At 39.9% G+C, this 25,543-nt stretch overlaps 1 protein-coding gene across 1 annotated transcript; it reads left to right on the top strand.

The window, feature by feature from the left end:
- LOC122548620 lies at window positions 1–22,144 on the top strand. Its single transcript, XM_043687451.1, has 7 exons — window positions 1–82; window positions 1,455–1,515; window positions 4,286–4,621; window positions 6,696–7,079; window positions 9,664–10,014; window positions 20,188–20,335; window positions 22,060–22,144. The coding sequence occupies exons 1-7, from the start codon at window positions 35–37 to the stop codon at window positions 22,139–22,141; spliced, it is 1,410 nt and encodes a 469-aa protein (XP_043543386.1). The 5' UTR covers window positions 1–34; the 3' UTR covers window positions 22,142–22,144.
- The last annotated feature ends 3,399 nt before the right edge of the window (window positions 22,145–25,543 follow it).

Here is a 25,543-nt window from a genome sequence, read left to right as displayed (position 1 = left end):
CTGCAATGAATCTTACAGATAATACTGTACACCAATGGTGGAGGAAGTGAATGTTTATTCTGGTGGACTAGGGAGTCATCAAGTAAGTGCCTTGTCTTGGAAAGTTTTGAGCTGCATTTGTAGAGGCAATGGAGGGTATTCCATCAAATTCCTGACTTGTACTTTGTTGCTGATGGAAAGACTTTGCTTTCGATGGAGCAAATGCTTTAGAATCCATGAATGTGATGATTTGACGTAACTCAAAACATGTCATAATTGACATGTCATAATTTGACATCAGAGTGGCAGTTTCCATAAAGTACTGAAGTCCAAGAAACCCAGAACTGCTACAGTTCTACTTTACTTGCGAATAAATTGAACCCTTTCATTGGACCAGCCACATAAGTCCTCTGATTATTAAATCAGGTTGGAGGCTCAATACTCAGCAACTCAGCACATGGCTCCCCAAAGCTTCTCTATTGAGAATGAGGACAATGGAATATCCTTCACTGGGTATATGTAACTCCAACAACACTCATGATGATTGACACCATCAATGACAAAGCAGTGTGCTTGATCAGCATCCCTCCACCCCCTTAAACACTCCATCCACCACTGGTTGCAATGTGTAATGACAACAAATGCATTGCGACAGGTCACCAAGGTTTCTTTGGCACACCTGTGCCACCTGAAGGGACAAGAGCAGCAGATGCATTGATATGGTTCTCTGAAAGTCACACAAAATCCTGCCAAGTATTTTCAGACACTGCTGTCAGCCTGTGACATTCTGCTTTGTTCACTATCATTAATCCAGCTTTCTCAATGCTGAGGCTAGGGCCTGTCTAATTATCAGTGTAAGAGGATAAACCATGGGTAAGTCTAAACTGAAGAGATACTTGTCTTACATAACAAGTTATTTTTATTGCATGATAACAATAAGTGGGGTTTACATTAACTAGCTAGGTAGAATTGATAAGGGTTCTTGGAAGCTGTACAGAGTACACCAGCACTCCTCAGGCACTTGTGCAGAACTCAACTATCTCCACCCAAAGACTATCTGATATTATAAAATTGGGAGGAGCTGAATATTAACTCATTTGGACATATAACTTGGACATATATGAATATTCTTTCATTGGTACGAGACCAAACCCATTTGCTCCCTATCTCACAGTATTGCAAAAGTAAACCCACCCTGATAATATAAGCATAATCCTAGCTGAAAATTACTTTGGGACGCATGTTTAAATACAAACCAGGCAACAGTCCTTCTATATGTGAAAGCAAGAAAAGTACATTAATATTTTAAAAAGGCTTTCAACACAAATCTTATTGGTTTTGGATTAAATGTTCAACATCACAAAATATTAATCAAATGTGATGAGCTTAATTGAGAGCTTTCACAACAATGTTAAGAGTGTAACTTGATTGCTAAAATAGCCAGTTATTTTCTTCTTTTCCTCCTCCTTTAATAGAAGGACACCAGTAATGGCAAATCTGAACATGCCTTTGGAATGCCAACATCTTGCCCAGAAGGTACAGTTTACTAAACTTCATCAAAGTCAGTGTTGACAGCTGCACGTCATTTCTAAAACTTGATTGAAGTAGGTGGATTGGCTAAGCAATCACTTGGATTTTATTTCATGGAGAGTGGGTCATCCTGGTTCAGCCAGAATTCATTGCCATTGAGAAGGAAGTGACGGACCAACACCTTGAGCTGCTTCAGATATTGCACTTTCATGATGCCATTAAAAAGGGAGTTCCTGGATTTTGATCTATAGACAGCCAAGAAACAGGAATATAGTCCAAAGTCGGTATGGAGTGCAGCATGGAGGGGAACTTGCAGATAAATCTAGAATATTCATTTGCTTATATCTTCCTAGACTATTGATGATTTTGTTTTTGACTTGCTGTCTTTAATGTATTTTAACTCTGTCCTTATGAATTTATGAGAAGCCAATTTACTCTTAAAGTGTAGGCTGTCCAGCAAGATCAGTGGGGCTTTGAAACATTGTAGTGAGATAAGATCCAAACTTTTGTAGTGAATGTTAGCAAGCTTTACTAAATGTAGCTACATACAAGAAATGATGAGGGAGAACATTTTCTGAAAAACTGCAGACTCAGTCTTCAGTTCAATGTGATCTAACATTACTGCAATATGTGATTTCAAGCAAGTGTTCATTAGCTTTGTTAGAACAGATGTTGAGATTGTACAGGACATTGGAGTGTGGCATGGTGGCTCAGTGGTTAGCAGTGCTGCCACACAGTGCCAGGGACCCAGATTCAATTCCAGCCTTTGGTGACTGTGTGAAGTTTGCACATTCTCCTCGTGTCTATGTGGGTTTCCTCCGGGTGCTCCGGTTTCCTCCCACAATCCATAGATATGCAGGTTGAACTGGATATGCTAAATTGCCCATGTGTAGGTTAGGTGCATTGGTCGGGGTAAATGTAGAGTAATAGGGATGGGGAATGGGTCTGTGTGGGTTACTCTTTGGAAGGTCTGTGTTTCCACACTGTAGGGATTCTATGATTCTATGAAGCACCTTCTGAAGTATTGTGTCCAGTTCTGGTCACCCTGTTACAGGAATGGTATTATTAAGCTGGAGAGGGTTCAGAAGAAATTTACCAAGTTGTTTCTGGGATTGGATGGTTTGAGTTATAAGGAGAGGCTGGATAGGCTGGGACTTTTTCACTGGAGCATTAGAGTTTGAGGGGTGACATTAGGAGGTTTATCAAATCATGAGATGTACAGATAAGGTGAATGGCAGGTGTCATTTCCCTAGGGTGGGGAATTTCAAGACTAAGGGGAATTTTTTAAGAGGATAGGAGAAAGATTTTTAAAAGACATGAGGAGCAATTTTATTTTTACACAGAGAGTGGTTCATGTGTGGAATGAACTTCCAAAGGAAATGGTGGATGCAGGTTACAACATTTAAAAGACATTTAAGAAATATTTGGAGAGGTATGGGCTAAGCACAGGCTGGTGTGACTAGCTTAGTTTGGGATTGTGGTCGGCATGGACTGGTTGGACCCAAGTGTCTATTTACGTTCTATTTGTCTCTATGGCTATAATTCTATAAATGTATCGATGACCCTTTGATCCTCAAACAGTAACTTCATTAATTTGTCTTCAATTCTGGTGTTAAAGGATAACAACTTTATATGGACATCGTACTAACTGTGTTTCGTGTTATAAAGGCAGGGAAGAGATAAAAATACATAGTCTATGCAGTATATGGACCTAATTTGTTCAAAAAAAGAGCTACTTAGACCAGTTTTTTCATTCTGTCTTTGTCTGATACATTTTATTGATCCAGCTTAATTACAAATTATTCATAATTTCATGTTGTTGGTAGTTTTTTTGTGTAAGTATCTTCAATCGTAAATTGTTTAACTGAAGTTATTTTTGAATCATTCATGTTTTGCACATATATTCCTGTTGCTCAATTTTTAGTTATTTCCTGAGGTATTTGGTCTGACTCCAAACAAGGTGAGGCAGGTCCGAGTGAGTGAGTGACTGAGTGACTGAGTGAGTGAATGAGTGACTGAGTGAGTGAGTAAGTGACTGAGTGAGTGACTGAGTGAGAGTAAGTGAGTGAATGAGTGAGTGAGTGAGTAGCTGAGTGAGTGAGTAAGTGAGTGAATGAATGAATGACTGAGTGAGTGAGTGACTGAGTGAGTAAGTGAGTGAGTGAGTGACTGAGTGACTGAGTAAGTGAGTGAGTAACTGAGTGAGTGAATGAGTGAGTGACTGAGTGAGTAAGTGAGTGACTGAGTGAGTAAGTGAGTGAGTGAGTGAGTAACTGAGTGAGGGAGTAACTGAGTGAGTGCGTGAATGAGTAAGTGAGTGAGTGAGTAACTGAGTGAGTGAGTAACTGAGTGAGTGACTTAGTAACTGAGTGAGTCAGTGAGTGAGTGAGTGGCTTGAGGACCCCAGATTGTAGTCTGCTGTAATATGTGGTCCTACCTCATTTATCCTGCCTACCCTAAATATCATTTGCTTAATTTAAAGCTAAGTCCTTCTTTGCTTGCAAATCCTGACCTCATTTAAAAGTTGAGAAAAGCCTTGTTGAATTTTTGAATTTGTACTGATGCCAACGTTTGTAAAGTTCGCATGTTACTCAGCATCTTTTGACAGTTTCATGTGGTTCACCTCCTGGTACTTTAATATACTGAAACTATAATCTGCTAGTTCCATTGACCCAAGTTGCAAGGTTGGAGGGTTGGGTAATTTTTGACAAATGTTGTGACCTTCTTGCTTTGAGTGGAAGATGGTTTAACCCATCATTATTTATTTTCTTTTTAGCATCCAAGTCATCGCAAAGTTTCCAGAATTCCAGCAACAACCTTGTGAATCAAAGAAACTCAACAACCCAGAGCACCAAAAAGCATAAGCACGTTGCAAACTGGATGAATGTTAATTCAAAAATGCACTTCAGTGAAAAACTCCTCAAAACACCTGATTCCAGTCTGCCCAAAGAATCTGATAAACATGATGAGACAAACCTTCCCACTTCACCAGAGATATGGATTTGTGACACATGTTTATTATCAAACAAGGCTCCAGCAGTGAGATGTAGGGGCTGTGACATACTGAAGTATGGAGTAATACTGCAGAGCTGCAAAGGAAACCTGTCAAAAGGTAATCATTGTTACAAATAATGTCCTCTTCCCAAGTAGCTCTCCCAAGATTGCAGAGTTAATGTATGTAGTGATTGAAATGAGGTCAGCCAGGTGGGCCTCATATAATATGAGTTTCCTGATTGGGGCTGTTAATCCGGTACAATCAGGGAGCCCTGGCTGACAGGTAAGAACAGGAGTGTCAGAGCTTCTGTTCACTCAGAGACTGGCTCTGAGGGAGCTGAACCAGTGTCAAGAACTATGCACGTGTCCATAAAGGGTGACTTGGTGACAGGATACTGGCCTGAATGGAGATATTTCAATTTACACACCTTTCTAATTTTACATTGCGAACTAATCAGCTTGATGAATTTTACATGTAATATATATAAATAGCACCTCACTTAAACAGCCAGGCAAGAAGGTAGCAAGTCATGGAGTACCAAGGCAACTTCTGATGCCAACTTGAAAGTTAATTGGATCACACAAAGCAAGGGAAGGACTGACTAGTGAAGTACCAAAGAAATCTGATTGCTGGGACTTTTGCTGCTTACAGTATATACAGAAAATAGGAGGTAGCAATAACAACATGGGCAACTTGTATTTCATATCAACTTGTGTTTAACAAAACATCCCAAGCTCTTTCACAGGAACATTATAAAGCAAAATATGTTCACTTGCCTTCTCCGAAGCAGGTTCCCCTTCAAGAGAGAAGGATCCTGCTGAAAGACAACCCCTGCTCTTGCTGCCTGAACCTCTGTCACCCTTTCCCTATATCTTCACCCTGGGTACACACTCCTACCATCACTCACCCACAGCCAATCCTGAACAAAGATGAGTGTCATACTGGCAGTAGGCATTGTGAAATTCAGCAGGTCTGTGGAGACAAAACAGAATTAATGTTTCAAATTCAGTAACCCTTCTTCAAGGTGATATGATAATTGAGTTGCAATGCTTTTGGCTGATCTACCTGTCAAAACTGAGTCTTGAGAAAGAGTTAAGCCTGAAAAGTTGACTTGTCTACTTTCTGATGCTACCTGGCTGGCTTTGTTCTTCCAGCCTAAGTTGAATCATTGACAGCATGTGAAATCTGTGAGCAGTAAGTGTAAGGTTTGCAGACATGGAAGGTGTGTGAGGATATGAGTCTTGTAAATTATTGACTTGGATGTTTGCCTGTTACCTTAAATACTATGGCAAGTGCAGGTGTGCTGTGATCATTTCATTCATTGAAGGTCCTTATCTAAATTTTAGGTTACATAATCTAGATCTTTAATGTTAATTACTTCTTCCATGCTGTAAGGCCATGTCCTCACAGCAGTAAGTGCAGTAAAATGTACACTTTATAGGTGAAGAAACCTTTTTAATATACAATGTTAGATCAGGAAGTGTGTATTATAAAGATTTGTGAGTAATATCCTCTCTGTTGATCTCTGGGAGGCAATTCACTCTAGATTTCTACAACATGTCATTCCTTATTGTATTGCACATAACAATGCAAAATGTGCCTTAACTAAATTTAAATGATACTGCATTATATTTATTCTGCAGTGCCAAAAAGTGTTTCACATTCAATAACTTAGAAGAACAGTGCTCATAGATCCCATGGCAAAAGTGTCAGACTGATTTTGTGAATTTTAATAATTCCCCTGTATAAGGCACATCTCCTCTCTGAAAGAGATCACTGAAAAGGCAATTGCCAGTGGAGTCATTAAAATCAAAGTATCACTGCTGAGGCAGGAAATACTGAAACTGCATCTGTCAAAGCAAATTTTTGTTATGTCTAAGAGGTCAGATTGACTGAAAGAGCAAATCTGTGGAAGGGAATGGACAGCAGGGGAAGGAGAATGGAGACACTGAATTGGAATATTTGAGTAAAGAAAGTGATGGCAAGATCATGGATAGGGATTAATTTAGGAAATTCAACCAGATGAGATTATTAAATTCATTTCTTAGCTCTGGACAAATCTTATCGAGCGTCAGACTTTTGCATAAGGAACCAAAAATTTGAACATGGTTAGAATGGTATGGCAGGGAAAGCCTTGAGTATGTAAAAATCATACCTGAGAAAGAATACTGAATCCTCAACTTGTTTACAGAAATGAACACCTACAGAAGAAGCACCAAGGTGGAATCCAGTGTAGTAGCAACCCCTCCGATTACCAGAGTAACAGAGATGTCTACATCCTTGACTACCCCCACTCCTTCTCACATGCCTGGCATAATTTGCTCTGCTCCAGAAAGATATTCTTCAGCTGGCACCACATCCACTACTACTGAAGAGAGAATGACAATGGAATTTCTTCCAACTGGCACAGAATGTGCAACTGTTCACCAACCCACTGAAAAAAGCACAATTGCTTTATTGTCATCTGTGTCCATTGGAAATACTGAGCCTGATGAAAAACTGTTTCATGCTATATCACATCCAGCAAAATCAACACGACAGGATGTCAACAAGGAAGATAATGACCAAGATCCAGGTGTGTTAGCTTATATTTCATAGTTCAGCCTGATATCTATTAATGGTAATGATTATTTGGTTTTGTTGTTTGTCTGAGATATTTAACAGTCAATCAGGAATTCCTGTTTAACTGCTATAGTTGACCTACTGGAGAAATTAAAGAGGAGAAAGCTACATTGGCAGTTAGTGATGACCTGCTGACAATTTTTACTAGCAGTGACATTCATCTATTCAGCTCCTGCTGCAGCATCCATTTAAACCACCAGCAACGAGGGTTTATGGTGAGAAGAGATTCAGGAATTAGGATCTGAATTTTTGTAAGGTTGGAGATTCTCTCTGTCATTACAAGTATGACGGATGAGTCCAGAAATTAAATGCCGTGCCTTTCCCAAACATGACTCCTAGCATTTCAAAGTGGGGAGATGAGCTGGAATGCAGTCAGGTTGTGTTTCATGCACATATTTTTCCATAGAAATCAAACACAGCCTCCGTTCATGTCTAATTTTGGTTTTACATGTTTATGAAATACACGATTGCACAGACTTGGTGGGACTGATAAAAGTAGCTCTGCATTTTGGGGGTTTATTTGTGAGTTGGGATATCTTTTTAGAGAGGCAGAGTGATCCCTGTGGATGTGTCCCTGGGACTCCCTTGGAAAGGCAAAGTGGTCTTTATTAGGGATAAGGCGCCTTTGGGGTTTATTGAAAATATCCATGAGAAAAAAGTGTATAAATTAATTAACTACAAAGCTCATTGAAACTGTCAACAGGCCAGTCATTTGTTTGGCACGGGGACTATAATTGGCCTTGGGAAGTGGCTGGAGGAGCATTGAATGGCATGGAAAGTTTGAAGAGTTGTGGAGGTATGTGGAGAGGCATGAGAGGTTGGCATGGAAGGGGTGAGGGGAGTGTGAATGTGATGGATGAGGGTTTGAGGGCTGTCATATGTTTTATTCTTTTTTTAACACAAACTACCACATAATGTCAGTGCTCCAAGGCAAACCTACCACACAGACTGTTTCCACATCTGACAGCCTCCGTAACTGTTCCAGGGCTTCCTGATCCTCGTCACAGGGAATCCCAATGCCACAGAATGGAAATCCCAATTAACGAGGTTGGAGTTGGAAAATGTTCCAACTATTGGGAGCAAAGATCTAAGTCTGAGTTTCCGTTCATTATTTTTGGTTATAGATTTCTTGTGGAACAGTGATGCTCCTTTATATTCAGATTTGTTGACTGTGCTGCTGCAAATAAATTGATGAATGGGTTTCCTCTGCTACTATATTAATTCCGAATCCACATAGAAATGTTGGGCCTTCCGTCCTTTGACTGAAGTGTCTTGCCAAGTGTAATATACTGATGGCACTCACCACCCTACCCTGCCTTATAAATGAAAAATGATCAGTTGAGAAATAATTGGAGACCAGTTGTTCTAAAATGTAGTGCAGTGTCAGTATTATCAGAAGAAAAATAATAGGAATGAAAATGATTTAGATGAGAATATAGAAGGCATGGTTGGTACGTTTGCGAAAATGCCAAGGCTGATAGTATGGTGGACAGGACAGTGAAGAAGTTTATCTAAGATTTCAAAGAAATCTTGATCAATAAACTAAAGAGTGGCATATTGAGTTTAATTTGGATAAATGTGAGGTATTGCATTTTGGTAAAACAAACAAGGGCAGGACTTATACAATTAAATGTGACCATGGGGAGTGTTGCCCAACAGACAGACCTAGGGGTTCGGGTATATAATTCTTTGAAGTTTGCATCAAATTTAGATAGGAAGGAGTTAAGAAGGAAAGTTAAGAAGTAAATTTAGTTAAGAAGGAGTTTCGCATGCTTGCCTTCATTGCTCAGACCTTTGAGTATAGGAGTTGAAATGTCACGTTGAGATTGTACAGGGTCAAGTTGTAAGTTTGCTCACTTAGCTGGTAGGTTTTCCCTTGGATGGGGTATTTCAAGACCACAAAGTATAGTTTTGAGGTTAAAGGAGAAGATTTAATAAAGGCATGGGGGCAGTTCTTTTAGACAGACAGTGACTCTTGTGTGTAATGAACTTCCAGAGGAAGTGGTGGATTGTGTTTACAGATACAATGTTTAGAAGACATCAAGATAAGTACATGAATAAGAAATGTTTGAAGGAATATGGGCTAAGTGCAGGCAGTTGAGACTAGCTTAGTTTAGAATTATGGTCGGCATGGACTGGACGGACCAAAAGGTCTGTTTCCCTGCTGTATGACTGTATAACTCTATAACTGAGGTGATGTTGTGAAGCAATTACAGTCTATTTCAAACTTTACAAAATATAAAAAACATTATAGCGCAGTACAGGCCCTTCGGTCCTCGATGTTGCACCGACCTGTGAAACCAATCTGAGGCCCATTTAACCTACACTATTCCATTTTTGTCCATACGTATATCCAAAGACCATTTAAATGCCCTTAAATTTGGTGAGTCTATTAACTTACTATATTTTTTAGTTTGTTATTTTTGACAAGTCTTGTGAAGCTGTTAATGAACTTAGACTCTGAAAGTAATTATTTTCAGTCTCTCGCTAATTGACAAATTTACTGAAATAATAAGTATTTTCCCATCTATATGCAGATGAACCTGTAGCGAAAAAAGCCTGCAGAATCCAACTGTCTTCGGCCACTGTATCTTTCCCACATGCTTTTGGCCCATCTCCAATCTACACAACAAGTGGCTCTTTAACACTACCCAAGTGTACCCACTACAATGTCCCTTCATCAACCAGGTCAGACATGACGACAACAGCAGTCTCCGGCAAACCGCTTCCATTCCGGTTCTTTGGCTGCTCAAACAAAATAGGCAGCAACAATATCAATCCTGAAACGTTTGCATCCTCCGTCAACTTCCCTTCTGTCTTTGGATGCAGGGGCGCGATTAACACTAAAGCCGTGACCAACGAGAGTCTTTCATCACACCCTTTCACTGGTATGCTCAGTGCGGTTTTAATAACTTTGTGACAAATAGCTTTCCAGAAAGTACCTTGGAATAGAACTTTTTTAATGGAGTCTTAACATTGGTGCAAGATCAGAAAAAAAACAAACACACTGAAATAATATTCAAGTTTATAGGCTTTTTATTAGTCATTTGTATTGAAACAAAACGACGCAGTTTATTGAAGATTCTTGTCTCAGCAGGACAATTTTCAATAATACCAATTCAAGGGAGAAACCATCATTTATACTGCATGAGAGTACTAACTTGTAAGCAAATGAGACTCTGATTGTAGAGGTGTTGCCATGCAGCATGCACTAATTAATGATGAGTTAAAGTTAACAGCCAAGCCTTGCTAAATCTTAAACCAGGCAGGTTGACTCTGATGAACTCAGACATGGACAGCAAACAATTGTCATTTAGTGTTGAGTTGAAGCAGATACAATGCATGCACATGTTCTTTCATCTTTCAAAGAACATTGCCCCATATATTAATTCGCATGGTTTCCAGTACATGCAAATATGCAAATGAGACCAACTGGTTGTCAGCATAATTCCCCACACCTTCAGGATTATCCATCTTTTTTTTAATTCATTCATAGGATGAGGCTGGTGCTGGCCAGGCCAGCCCTATTGTCCATCCCTAATTGCCCAGAGGCAGTTAAGAATCAGCCACAGTGCTACGGGTCTCGAGTCAAATGTAGGCCAGACCAGGTAAGCACAGCATTTTCCTTCCCTGAAGGAACCAAGTGGGTTTTTACCACAATCTACAATGGAGTTATGGTTTTCATTAAACTTTTAATTCCAGACTTCTGTAAATTCAAATTTCACCAACTGCTAAGGCAAGATTTGAACCAGGTTCACAGAGTAATTCCTGGAGCAGCAATCCAGAAATAAGACCATAAGGCCATTGCCTCCCCATTGTCCTGTAAAAGAATTTTATATAATGTTGGACATTGTATTGTGAGCTTTGTAGAAATAGGCTGGTTGGGTGCAGCCATAGAATCATAGAGTCATAGAGATGTACAGCACAGAAACAGACCCTTCGGTCCAACCCGTCCACGCCGACCAGATATCCCAACCCAATCTAGTCCCACCTGCCAGCACCTGGCTCATGCCCCTCCAAACCCTTCCTATTCATATACCTGCCCAAATGCCTTTTAAATGTTGCAATTGTACAAGCCTCCACCACTTCCTCTGATAGCTCATTCCATACATGTACCACCCTATGCGTGAAAACATTGCCTCTTAGGTGTCTTTTATATCCTTCCCCTCTCACCATAAACCTGTGCCCTCCAGTTCTGGACTTCCCCACCTCAGAGAAAAAACTTTGTCTATTTGTCCTATCCATGCCCCTCCTAATTTCGTAAACCTCTATAAGGTCACCCCTCAGCCTCCGATGCTCCAGGGAAAACAGCCCCAACCTGATCAGCCTCTCCTTATCGCTCAAATCCTCCAACCCTGGCAACATCCTTGTAAATATTTTCTGAAACCTTTCAAGTTTCACAACATCTTCCCAATACGAAGAAGACCAGAATTGCACCCAATATTCTAACAGTGGTCTAACCAATGTCCTGTACAGCCACAACATGACCTCCCAACTCAATATTCTGACCAATAAAGTAAAGCATATCAAATTCCTTCTTCACTATCCTTTCTACCTGTCAAGGAACTATGAACCTGCACTCTATGGTCTCTTTGTTCAGCAACACTTCCTGGGACCTTCCTATTAAGTGTATAAGTCCTGCTAGGATTAGCTTTCCCAAAATGCAGCACCTCGCATTTACCTAAATTAAACTCCACCTGCCACTCCTCAACCCATTGGCCCATTTAATCAAAGGTAACCTTCTTCGCTGTCCACTACACCTCCAATTTTGGTGTCATCTGCAAACTTACTAATATTACCTGTTATGCTCACATCCAAATCATTTATCCAAATTATGAAAAGTAGTGGAGCCAGCACCGATCCTTGTGGCACTCCACTGGTCACAAGCCTCCAGTCTGAAAAACCCTCCACCACCACCCTCTGTCTTCTACTTTTGTGCCAGTTCTGTAGCCAAATGGCTAGTTTTCCCTGTATTCCATGAGATCTAACATTGCTAACCATTCTCCCATGGGGAACCTTGTCGAACACCTTACTGAAGTCCATATAGATTACATCTACAGCTCTGCACTCATCAATCTTCTTTGTTACTTCTTCAAAAAAACCTCATTCACGTTTGTGAGACATGATTTCCCACACACAAAGCCATGTTGACTATCCCTAATCAGTCCTTGCCTTTCCAAATCCATGTACACCCTGTCCCTCAGGACTCTCTCCAACAACTTGCTCACCACTGACATCACTCTCACTGGTTTATAGTTCCCTGGCTCGTCCTTACCACATTTCTTAAACAGTGGTACGACGTTAGCCAACCTTCTGGCACCTCACCTGTAACTATCAATGATACAAATATCTCAGTAAGAGACCCAGCAATCACTTCCCTGGCTTCCCACAGAGTTGTAGGGTACACTTGATCAGGTCCTAGGGATTTATCCACTTTTATGCATCTCAAGAGCTCTTCCTCCTCTTTTATATGGACATTTTTCAAGACGTCACTATCTATTTCTCTCCACTCTATATCTTCCATGTTCTTTTCCACTGTAAATACTGATGCAAATACTCGTTTAGTATCTCCCCCATCTCCTGTGGCTCCACACAAAGGCTGCCTTGCTGATCTTTGAGGGACCCTATTCTCTCCCTAGTAGCCCTTCTTTCCTGAATGTATTCGTAAAAACCCCTTGGATTCTCTTTAATTCTATTTGCCAAAGCTAACTCATGTCCCCTTTTTGCCCTCCTGATTTCGCTCTTAAGTATACTCCTACTTCCTTTATACTCTTCTAAGGATTCACTCGATCTATCCTGTCTATACCTGACATATGCTTCCTTCTTTTTCTTAATCAAACTGTCAATTTCTTTAGTCATCCAGCATTCCCTATACCTACCAGCCTTTCCTTTCACCCTCAAAGGAATATACTTTTTCTGGACTCTCCTTATCTCATTTCTGAAGGTTTCCCATTTTCCAGCCGTCCCTTTACCTGTGAACATTTGCCCCCAATCAGCTTTTGAAAGTTCTTGCCTAATACCATCAAAATTGGCCTTTCTCCAATTTAGAACTTCAACTTTTAGATCTGGTCTATCCTTTTCTATCACTATTTCAAAACGAATAGAATTATGGTCGTTGGTCCCAAAGTGCTCCCCCACTGACACCTCAGTCACCTGCCCTGCCTTATTTCCCAAGAGTAGGTCAAGTTTTGCACCTTCTCTAGTAGGTACATCCACATACTAAATCAGAAAATGTTCTTATACACACTTAGCAAATTCCTCTCCATCTAAACCCTTAACACTAATGTTTGGAAAGTTAAAATCCCCTACCAGAAATCCTATTATTCTTACAGATAGCTGAGATCGCCTTACAAATTTGTTTCTCAATTTCCCTCTGACTATTAGGGGGTCAATAATACAATCCCAATAAGGTGATCATCCCTTTCTTATTTCTCAGTTTCACCCAAATAATTTCCCTGGACGTATTTCCGGGAATATATTCCCTCAGCACAGCTGTAATGCTACCCTTTATCAAAAACTCCCCCTCCTGTCTTGCCTCCTTTTCTATCCTTCCTGTAGCATTTATATCCTGGAACACAAAGCTGCCAGTCCTGTCCATCCCTGAGCCATATTTCTGTAATTGTTATGATATCCCAGTCCAATGTTTGTAACCATGCCCTGAGTTGTTCCTAACCATGCCCTGAGTTCCCTGCTTTTTGCAAACAGCTGAAGGAATATGCTATGTAGACAGACAGGAGACTAAAAGAACACAGTAAGTCAGTCAGTATCAGGCAGTGGAGAATTCAACATTTCAGGTATACCCCTTCTTCAGAACTGAAGCATTGACATCTCCACCTCTTGATGCTGCCTGGTTTGCTGTGTTCTTCCAGCCTCCTGTCTGTCTATTTTGGATTCCAGCATCTACAGTTCTTTTTTTGTCTCTAATGAAGGAATACGTTGTTTGATATAATCTATTAGTTTTTGGAATGTGTGGCCTACATGTCTGACATCACGCCAGCACTGAAATTAATTTACTATTAGTGTGACATGTAAAATATCTTCTAGGCTTAGCAGCAGCATCCTGTTCATAGCGACTGCCACTCGGGTTGGTTGCTGCATAGTGTCAGTCTGAAACAACTAGCTGCACTTATTGTTGAAACATTTGTGATACCCTGCCTGGCCCGGGTATTCTGAATTGGACTGAACACATTTTGGGCCCAAAGGTTCCTTCAGCTTTTCATGAAGTATCACAAAAAGTGACCTGTTGAGAAAAGCCATTGTCCTGCAAGATTGCTGTGGGCATCCAATTTGAGCGTCGCATTTGTCAGGTAAACAAATGACTTTGGCCCCATGTATAAGGTTGCTCATGAGGCCAATCTTATAGTGCATTAAATTGTAGGAATCTCCATATGGATATTAACCAGTGAAGGATCTTCAGTGGGTCATGATAAAGAGTCCCCCTGTCACACATTTCTCAAGCTTATAATTAATGAAACTAAACTTTTCAGTAATGAGTATGGAAAGTAATCATGAGAATTCCAGAACCAAAAGAACTTCACTTGCCACATGTTTGGTTTCCTCTTTGCAACCAGCAATGATGCTCAATTCTGCAACAAATCACAGAGGCTTAAATTCATTCATGAAACTCACAATGGCTTCCTGAATCATGGCCATATACTAGCCCTGAATCGTATTGTCAGTACCTGCAGCCTCAGGGAGACTTTAACGGGACAGGATCTTCTTCTCTTTTGTATTGCCTATTTACCTGAAAGGACCTGTGTCCATCATGGAAAAACTCCATTGCTTGATTGGGGATGATTGAAGGAACCAGGCTAAAGTTGTCTGATGAATGAAACTTCTCTGCCTACTAATTAAATCCATAAAGTTTGCAGTAATATATTTGCTTTATGTTATTGCTGCAGAAAATGAAGACTCTCTGTGGTAGCAAAATAGCATAAAATGTAAAGTGATACGTTTTGTTGCTATGTAGAGCTAAGATGAGAGAGTTTGATATGAAAAAAAAGTATACCACTCCTTTAAATTGTATGGCTCACTTTATGATGCATTTTAGAGAGCGTCATCTTTGTTACAAAAGGAAGTAAAGTATAGAAGATGTCATCAGGTATTTTCCCTGAGGAATAAAGGCTCTATCTAGACTATAGGAAATTCAACTGAGGTTAGAGGAACTGCAATGTCGCAGGCTACGTTCAATAAATAGGTACAACTTGTACAATCTCTGACAGCTAATGTGGCAGTAGCTGCAGACAGAGTGATGGGAGGAATTGTAGCAAGAAGCTGAATTACAAAGTAAAGAGGATATCAAAAGACCTGAAGAGAAGCCAAAAGTAGCTAAGTCACCAATGAACATGAGTGAGGTTTTATCTGAAGTCAACCAGAGCCATGGTATCTAAACACCAGAGGTTCAAGAAATGTCGGCAGTACCTAAACACCAGAGGTTCAAGAAATGTCGGCAGTACCCCATCTCTATTGGTAGAAATCATTCATAGGAGAAAGTGATGGTGGAGATCAGAGTCAAAAAGTGCGGTGCTGGAAAAGCACAGCTGGTCAGGCAGCATCCAAGGAGCAGGACGGTCGACATTTTGAGCATAAGCTCTTCATTCCTGATGAAGAGCTTGTCTTGAAACATCAATCCTCCAGCACCTTGGATGCTGCCTGACCGACTGTGCTTTTCCAGCACCACACTTTTTGACAGTAATCATTTTTTGAAAGATAAAGTCATAACAATGAGCAAAGAACATAAATAATTAATAAATTCAATGCAAAAATGGAAATATAGAAATCAGCTGCGGTGAAAGTATATCCAAGGAGAATGAGACAAGTGCAAACTAAACACTGAAAGTTTTGAGGTGTTCTGAGGAATCTTCTGAGGAAGGGTCACCTGACCCGAAACATTAACTCTGATTTCTCTTCACAAATGCTGCCAGACCTGCTAAGCTTTTCCAGCAATTTCTTTTTTGTTATTGAAAATTCAGAGTTTATTAATCTGTGGAAATGTCACTGGAGTCTCTGCAATTGAATCTCATCAGCAAGCCATGGAAGAAGCTTTGCCCTCATCAACCTCCTTCGTCACCTTTTCAAAGGATTCAATAAGGTTTGTGAGGCACGACTTGCCCTTCACAAAACCATGCTGACTATCCTTGATCACATTATTCCTATCTAGATGTGCATAAATCCTATCCCTTATCTGAAGTCAACCAGAGCCATGGTATCTAAACACCAGAGGTTCAAGAAATGTCGGCAGTACCTCATCTCTATTGGTAGAAATCATTCATAGGAGAAAGTGATGGTGGAGATCAGAGTCAAAAAGTGCGGTGCTGGAAAAGCACAGCTGGTCAGGCAGCATCCAAGGAGCAGGACGGTCATTCCTGATGAAGAGCATATCTTGAAACATCAATCCTCCAGCACCTTGGATGCTGCCTGACCGACTGTGCTTTTCCAGCACCACACTTTTTGACAGTAATCATTTTTTGAAAGATAAAGTCATAACAATGAGCAAAGAACATAAATAATTAATAAATTCAATGCAAAAATGGAAATTAGAAATCAGCTGCGGTGAAAGTATATCCAAGGAGAATGAGACAAGTGCAAACTAAACACTGAAAGTTTTGAGGTGTTCTGAGGAATCTTCTGAGGAAGGGTCACCTGACCCGAAACATTAACTCTGATTTCTCTTCACAAATGCTGCCAGACCTGCTAAGCTTTTCCAGCAATTTCTTTTTTGTTATTGAAAATTCAGAGTTTATTAATCTGTGGAAATGTCACTGGAGTCTCTGCAATTGAATCTCATCAGCAAGCCATGGAAGAATTCAAGTTTTCATTTAGGAAAGGAACAGAGGATTCTGGAGCCAAGGAGCTCAGAATGGCTTAACGCTGAGCATCAAATAGAACTTAGGAATATTAAAATTAAACAAATTTTGACGGGTCTAACTACCCAAAAGTTATTGAAAAATTAAAATCTCAGCTGTAAGGAATTACAAAGCACAACCAAGCAGCTGAAAGGGATTCATTAGTGAGTTTTGAGAAGATTTGTAGCTCAGGTTGAGGTTCTGGATGTAGGTTTGCTCGCTGAGCTGGAAGGTTCATTTTCAGACGTTTTGTCGGCATTCTAGGTAACATCTTCAGTGAGCCTCCGGATGAAGTACTGGTGGTGTAGCCCGCTTTTTATTTATGTGTTTAGGTTTCCTTGGGTTGGTGATGTCATTTGTTGTGGTGACACCATTTTCTATGATGATGGCATTTCTTGTTATTTTACTCATGGGGTGGTAAATGGGATCCAAGTCAATGTGTTTGTTGATAGAGTTCCAGTAGGAATGCTATGCTTCTCGGAATTCTAGTGCATGCCTCTATTTGGCTTGTCCTAGGATAAATGTGTTGTCCCAGTCAAAGTGGTGTCCTTCCTCATCCATACTAGTGAGAGTGGGTCATGTCTTTTTGTGGCTAGTTGATGTTCATGTATCCTGGTGGCTAGTTTTCTGCCTGTTGGTCCAATATAGTGTTTGTTACAGTTCTTGCAAGGTATTTTGTAAATGACATTAGTTTTGCTTGTTGTCTGTATAGGGACTTTCATTAGCTGCTGTTTTAGTGTGTTATAGTCATTAAAGACATGACCCACTCTCACTAGTATTCTTACATACAGATAAGGAAGGATGCCATTTTGACTGGGACAACACATCTATCTTAGGACAAGCCAAACAGACACACTCACAAGAATTCCTAGAAGCATGGCATTCCAACCGGAACTCTATCAACAAACACATTGACTTGGATCCCATTTACCACCCCCTGAAAAAAAGAACCGGACATGACATCCTCATAGGAAATGATGTTACTATAGGAAATTACATCACATAAATAGAAAGCGGGCTACACCACCAGTGCTTCAACCGAAGCCTGACTAAAGATGTTACCTAATATAATGGTGAAACATCTGAAAATGAACCTTCCAGCTCAGTGAGCAAACCTACATCCAGAAGGGATTCATTAGAAATGGCGTAACAAAAGAAAATGAACATACTGCGGTAGAAGGAAGTGTAAATGCTGTATTGCAAATGAAGAGAGTTACAAAGGTGGAAAACATTGGCTGCAGGAGAAGTCTCCGAAGATGTACTGAAATTAGTCTTTCCTATTACCAACATAGCTCTTGTAGAAAAAAATACCTGATGACCTTGTTGAATTTTCTGAATGTTGAAGCAAGTCTGTAGATTGTCTCGGAACTGAGGAGATTGCTATGAATGCCAATGCAGATGCAAGTATCCAAAAGTAGTTTACACAAATCTTCAGATTTACTCAATTATTTGTTTTGGTGAAGTGCTACTTTCTGCTGAAGTTTCCAGGATATCATTGTTGTAGAAGAGCAGCCTCAAGCTAAAGGGAATGTGGAACCAGTCTTACTTTAGAAGCAGTAGGTAAATTTCATTGTTACATTTTCAACATTATCTTCTGAATGTACTTCATTTTTCATTTCATCTCCCTGATTCATCCCTGAAGCAGATGTGAGCAGCTCTGTTGCTGTTGCAATAGCAGTGGACAATACAGCTGTGAAGTTCAACATGGGAGCTGGAACTGCTTCATTATTTCAAGCCAGTGCTTTAAACTTTCTCTAGCAACAAAGGAGAAAAAAGAATGAGAATTTATTTTGGGGACATTTTGAGGTTCTAATGTTGCACGGCCTGAAGATTTGTCCCTTGAATCAGTCCTTTTTTGTTCAGTCTTTGATGATGTTGCCTTCATGTCACTCTAAGTATTACAGCCCAAGTACGAGCTGTTATAAGAGGCTGACATTGCAATCTGCCAATATGTTGGCCTTCCTAGGTGAAAACAATGAAAGATATTTATCTAAACAAGCTGAGAAGGCCTTTGGAGATTCTCGAGGAGAAAGTGAGGTCTGCCTGCCTGACCTGCTGTGCTGTTCCAGCAATAAAGTTTCAACTTTGGAGATTCTCACCTTGCATGAAAGAGACTTGGAGGGACAGAATAGTAGGTGTAGGATGGAAATGTAAATCATTTGTGATGTAGGCAGTTTATGGGTAGAGTGGACTAGTGGTGGCTAGTGGCCCCAAGGCGTTAATAACTATGTTACTAGTTGGCCTACATAATCAGAGATATTAAACTGTTTCAGATCACATGGAACTAGGCCTTGATGGAAAAAGTTTCAACTGAAGTCCTATGTTAGCGTATCTCTCTACCTAGTGTAAATAGTTATTAAATAATAATCAATTTGCATTAATATGGTCTCTAGTTCTCTCAACTCCCAGAACCTGGTTGTGATGTTGACACAAAATTCACTGTTCAAAAGTATGGTGGAAGCAGGTTCAATTGAGACATTTAAGAGAGAATTTGATTATTATCTGTAAAGGAAGAATATGAAGACCTATGCGAGAAGGCCAGGAGTGAAACTCAGTGAATCAATCTATCAGAGAACCAGTGTAAGATGACTAGCCTCATTCTGTACTGTATCAAATCAGTAATTCTGTTTGAAGGTTATGAAAAATTTGTAAGCTGATTTGAACATAAATGTTAATTGAATGAAAGCAAATAAAATCTGGTAAACACAAGTAGATTCCACTAGGCAATTAGTAATTGCAGGACAATGCCAATTTTAGCGACTTCTCAATGCCAGTACTTGTCTACAAAAACACAAATGTCATGAAGTATTGGTTCTATATTGTGCATGAGGAATAATTCCAGCTCTTGATTCATCAAACACATTAAAGTTAAATGATAACTGGCGAGCAACATCTAATATAAATTATCTTATCATTGCCACATTGCAGTTTGTGGGGTCTTGATGGGCATTTCATTACAAAGTTGACTACGTTTCATTGGCTGCAAAAGTCATTAGGACACCCTAAGATCACAAGAGGTGTTCTAAAAAATGCAAGTTATTTCTTAATGATAATATCATTAACCATAGATGGGTTTGTTTTTTGATCTGAAATCATAAGATGCTGATTAATCAGTTCAATATAGTCATGTATTTTTAAAGTCTGATGACAAAAGAAATGTCTGGTACAATGACATTTTATGGAACATAGTTTGAGAATTGTTTCTCTTATTTGCAGGACATGGTTACCATTTTTCTGGTAACTTAGTTCCAAATTATAATTTTGGCTATCCAAATGCTAATAACGTCTTTCATTTTGGAGCAAACAGCAAGAACCAGCCAATATCCCAGCAATCACTGAATTTCACATCTATCTTCAACACTAGGTAAGTTTACTTTACTGTTTATCCTATTTGGAACACTACAGAAACTCAGTTCTGCTATATTGACTTTTTTGCAAGTGCATTGAACCCTGTTTCAATGGTTCAGTTGTCCTGTTCATTTTGGACAAAACCAAATAATTAAATGTTTTCAAATCTGGTAAAGGTTTCTGTACTTATTAATGTTCTACCACATTCAACAAGTGCTGTATAATATCTGCAAAGTGTGCTTTGCACCTGTAATAAGCACATTAGTGCATTGTTGCCCATTTTGTTTATTGGTATTTATGAGCTTAGATGATTGAGTCATGAGGTCATTGGATTGGATTTTTGCGATTTAAGCAGAAAGCTGGAGTTGAGTAATTTTCTTTCCATTCTTTCTTTCCTTTCTTTCATCTCCTTTCTTTCCATTACATTCTCTCACCTCATCTGAGATTTCAACTCATTTACATAAAAAAAACTGTTCAGTGCTTTATCCCTCACCCTTGATTCACCCATCCACCCTTATACTCCACACTTTTTTTCCAAAGTAAAAAATGTGTATCCTCTATCTCTTGTCAGATCAGCTAATGGGAAAAGCTTCAACCGGACAAATTTCATAATCTTTAATCAAACATGTGGCCAGTAATAAGCCTGAGGAACAAATTTTCAGATGACCTATTATCTATAGGCAGGGTTCCTACATAATTTTTGACTAAATCATTGATAATTGACACATGCTCCAGTTTAGATTAGATTACTTACAGTGTGGAAACAGGCCCTTCGGCACAATAAGTCCACACCGACCCTCCAAAGAACAACCCACCCAGACTCATGCCCTACATTTACCCCTTCACCTAACACTACGGGCAATTTAGCATGGCCAATTCACCTAACCTGCACATTTTTGGACTGTGGCAGGAAACCCACACAGACACAGGGAGAATGTGCAAACTCCACACAGACAGTTGCCTTTGGCCAGAATGGAACCCAGGTCTCTGGTGTTGTGAGGCAGCAGTGCTAACCATGTGTCACTGTGCTGCCCAGTTAATCTAATCTGAAATTAAAACCAGAGACATTCCCCAGTACTAATACCAACACTATGTCACAAAATGACAATCAGGAACTAGGGTGACACTCTGGCACAATGGTGAGCACTGCTGACTCACAGAACCAGGGACTTAAGTTCAATTCCATACTTGAGTGACTGTCTGTGTGGCGTTTGCATTTTCTTCCCATGTTGGTGTGGGTTTCCTTTGGGTGCTCCAGTTTTATCCCATAGTACAAAAATGTGCAGATTAGGCAGATTGGACTTGCTAAATTGTATTGTAGTATGCAGGGATGTGTAGGAGAGGTGGATTAGCCATGGTAAATGGAGGGTTACAGGAATAGGGGAGTGGGTCTGGGTGAGATGCTCTTCCTGCACTGTGTAGCTTCTATGAACAATCATTACCAGAGATTCTCTCAAAAACAGTCATAACAGGTGGGCCAGGAATTCCTGCATTGATTTTGCATTTTTGAAGCAAATTTCTAAAATATCAGTTTGCCAGGCATACTTCAATAACTTCGTCTTTGCTTCTTTGAGATAGAAGTGAGAACAGGTAACTTGGCATAATTCAGTAGTTGCTGAGATTTTAGCAGCTAACCATCTTCTCTACAAGAAATAAGATCTTGAAGTGAACAGCTAACGTAAAAGCAAATACTGAGCAACTTGTTCAAATTGGCATTTTTCATGTTTTTGTCTGTAACAGGACTCCAGGACTGCCGAACTCATTTCAATCCAGTGGCTTTTTCCATCGAAAAATAAGAACTGCTAGACGGAAACTCAGGTGAAACTGCCAGCACAACTTATTTGGTTAGTATTTGATTTTCACAGCCACTGCACAGACTGAGCTGAACATTCTAAGGAGAAAGTGAGGTCTGCAGATGCTGGAGATCAGAGATGGAAATGTGTTGCTGGAAAAGCGCAGCAGGTCAGGCAGCATCGAGGGAACAGGAGAATCGACGTTTCGGGCATTCCTGAAGAAGGGCTAATGCCCGAAACGTTGATTCTCCTGTTCCCTAGATGCTGCCTGACCTGCTGCACTGAACATTCTAAGCCCAGGCTGGGAGGCAGTTTGACTGGCAATAAGGCAAGAAAAAAGGTCTCAGAAGGGGAGCCTGACATCCCACTATAAGATAATGTGTAAGGACGTTACTTGGTGAGCCATTTCAACACTTAAGTGGTTATACACTGCCTATGGCCAGAAGCTTGCTACCACATGAGAAGTAACAGCTTCTGAGGACATCCTCCTTGATCGGTGCTCCATGAGCCAGTGAGGAAGGCCCTCTCTGGTGGCAATGGCCATCCTTGGAGCAATGATGCTACCAATGCACTGTGTCTCTCAACTCCATGCTCCCACATCACTGGGGCCTGCCCACGTTCAGCTTCCCTCAACCAATCTCCTCCTCTCCTTGAGGTCACATACCTTCCCGGAGCCTGCAGCCTCAGCAATGGCCACCACTGACTATGGCGCTGCTGAGTTGCCAATTGGTGCCATCCCCAACTGTGGCCTTTTAATTATGCCATTACCCTCCTCTGGGTTCTATTGCCTACCTTCTGTTACTGTTCGTTTTCAAAATAAGATTCAAAAACATTTAATGCAAACAATGGATAGTTCATAATTGCAAATTATGTTAATCAACATTCTATTATTTATTTTGTAACTAATTTATTAAGAAGTGTATATGGCTTTATGGTACTTTTATGCTCTAATACATATGCAGATAAAGGAAATTTGAAATAAAAACAGAATGTAATGGAAATACTCAGTGTGTCAGCACCATAGGGAATACAGAGGAACCTCAATTATCCAGCATTTGATTATCAAAATTTCGGATTATCTGGGCGAGATCGCAAGGTCCCAGTGCTTGGCTAACTGTGTTATACAGCATTCAAGTATCCGAACATTGGATTATCTGAACAAAATATCCCCGCCCAAGGTGTTCAGATAATCAAAGTTCCTCTGTAATCGCAGAGAGTCAATTATTTAAAACTCATTTAAGACAAAACTGAGGAGGACTTTCTCCTCTCGGAGGGTAGGGAAGCCTGGGGATCCCTTATTGTAGAGGGCTGTCAAGGCTGCATTGTTAAGTGTATTCAAGGCTGGGATTGACAGAGTTTTGATCAGTAAGAGAATCAAGGGTAATGGGAATAAGGCACGAAAATAAACTGTGGTTCAGATATGCTGCTATTAAATATCAGAGCACATATGATGGGCCAAATGGCCTACATCTGCACTTTCATCTTATGATCTTATGGTCAGACAGAACTTTTGGAAAAAGAAACAGAGCTAACATCCGCGTCACACTGGAAACGTGTGAGATGTAACAAGTGTTGAGTAATTATAGAGGCACAGCAAAGTGGAGAATACCAGAAAAGAACTAATTGGAGGGCCTGTGAAAGGGTGGAAGGCAGGTGAGATAAAACAAAACAAGGTTTAAAGATGCAAGGCACAAGTGGACAGTGACAGGAAGAAAAGATGGGTCCAGAGGTAATGTCAAAGAAGACAATAAAATCATCACAACTTGCTGCCATCCCAAAAAAAGGAGCTGAGTTATGATTTGAAATTTGATCTCAATGTCTGAAAGAGAAGGTGTTGTTCCTTGAGTTTACATCCTAGCTTCATTTGAGACACTGAAGAAGGCCAAGGAAATGCAGCAGTGTATTGAAATAACAGGCAATGAAAGCTCTGAATCACATCTTTACAGAATAGGGATTTTCCGCAAAAGCATACACCCAATATGAATTTGGTCTCCCCATTGCAGAGAGAAGATCATATTGGGAGCAGTGAACATAATGCACAAAATGCAAAGAAGAACATTAATTCATTCCTTCATCTGGTAGAGGTGTTTGGTGCCCTGACAGCTGGAAAAAGTGATCAGCGGGTGTTGTATTTTTTCAGCTTGCAGTGGGAAGGGGTAAGGTATTGGGTTTAATTGGAGAGAGGAACATATTTTCACAAAGCTGAAAAGGGAAGACGGGGAGTGTGTTTATAAATGATACCATGGTGACTGGGGAGGTGGAAGGTGAGAAGAAGGGAAATCTTATCATGATTCCGAGAGCTCTGGGGAGAAATGAGATAGACACAGTCAAAGCTTCTATTAGCCACAGTGAAACAGAATTAAAAGTTGAGGAAATAGGGAGCCTTGAAGGATGCAAAGAAATGGAATCACTGCTTTACGTATTAAGTTATCCATAGTTACTTTATTTTTGTTTATTTTTAATACATTCAACACTTTATGATTTTTTGTTTATTCCCTAATCTTATTCTTAGCTTGTATGAAATTTACTCATCTCATACTCCTAGTTGAAAAATAAGGTGCAAATGTCATCAACGTTCAAAGGTTAATGCAATATATCATGAAAAGGCTTGTGTTGTGCTGTTTAAAACACAATATTAATTTGCAATGTGATTAGAAGTATGCAGTGGTTAGGCTAAATAGCTACCAGGTACTAAGAAATGAGGCTGGACAAAGTTTTTGGGCTCAGGGTTAGAGAGATGGTAGTGAGGTGGTAATGTTGCTGGACTCGTAAGCCACAGCACAAGCTAATGCTCTGGATATAGGGGTTCAGTTGCCACAGAAGCAGCTAATAAAAAATCTGGAATGTAAAACAGTTCTTTGTAATGATGATAACTAGCATTGATTGATGTGAAGAAAAATCTAATTCGCAAGGAAGAACATCTGCCATCCCTACCTAGTCTAGCCTCCATATGAATCCAGATGTCTGTGGTTAATTCCAATCTGTTGCCTAGAAAACCACTAATTTCATAGGCAACTTTGGAAAACAAATGGAAAAAGAAATCATCTTCAAGCTTCTATGACATTATCTGAAGCAACATATATAGTTTCCCATTGAATAACCATTGAATATTCACCAATAGAATTCTATTTTTAATAATAAAATTGGTTATTCAGTCTGGATTGAACCTACATCAAATGGACAGTTTGGCTATCATTTTCACTGAACCCGTGTGAGGAACATAACATGACACAATTTTCCTAAATTCCACAGACTAGACCATAAAATCCCTTTCAAACTATAATCTCATCCAACAAAATTATCAGAAGGATTACTGTCTTATGATCACTCTTAGCTATCTATTGTTCCTTATATAATCTCAATTACTCCACTAGCAAAAGAATCACCATACTGCCTGATCAGCAAGTCTGAACAATGTTGTCCATTTTGAG

The sequence above is a fragment of the Chiloscyllium plagiosum genome, chromosome 3 (genome assembly GCF_004010195.1).
Source record: "Chiloscyllium plagiosum isolate BGI_BamShark_2017 chromosome 3, ASM401019v2, whole genome shotgun sequence".
Taxonomy (NCBI): Eukaryota; Metazoa; Chordata; class Chondrichthyes; order Orectolobiformes; family Hemiscylliidae; genus Chiloscyllium; species Chiloscyllium plagiosum.
Note: the sequence above shows the minus strand (reverse complement) of the source record. Positions and strands in the feature narration are given on the sequence as shown.

Coding starts and splice junctions, on each gene's coding strand:
- LOC122548620 (XM_043687451.1), top strand. CDS start 35: ATGGTGGAGGAAGTGAATGTTTATTCTGGTGGACTAGGGAGTCATCAA. Junction 1,516..4,285: donor GCCAACATCTTGCCCAGAAG/GTACAGTTTACT, acceptor TTTTCTTTTTAG/CATCCAAGTCATCGCAAAGT. Junction 20,336..22,059: donor ACATCTATCTTCAACACTAG/GTAAGTTTACTT, acceptor TGTCTGTAACAG/GACTCCAGGACTGCCGAACT.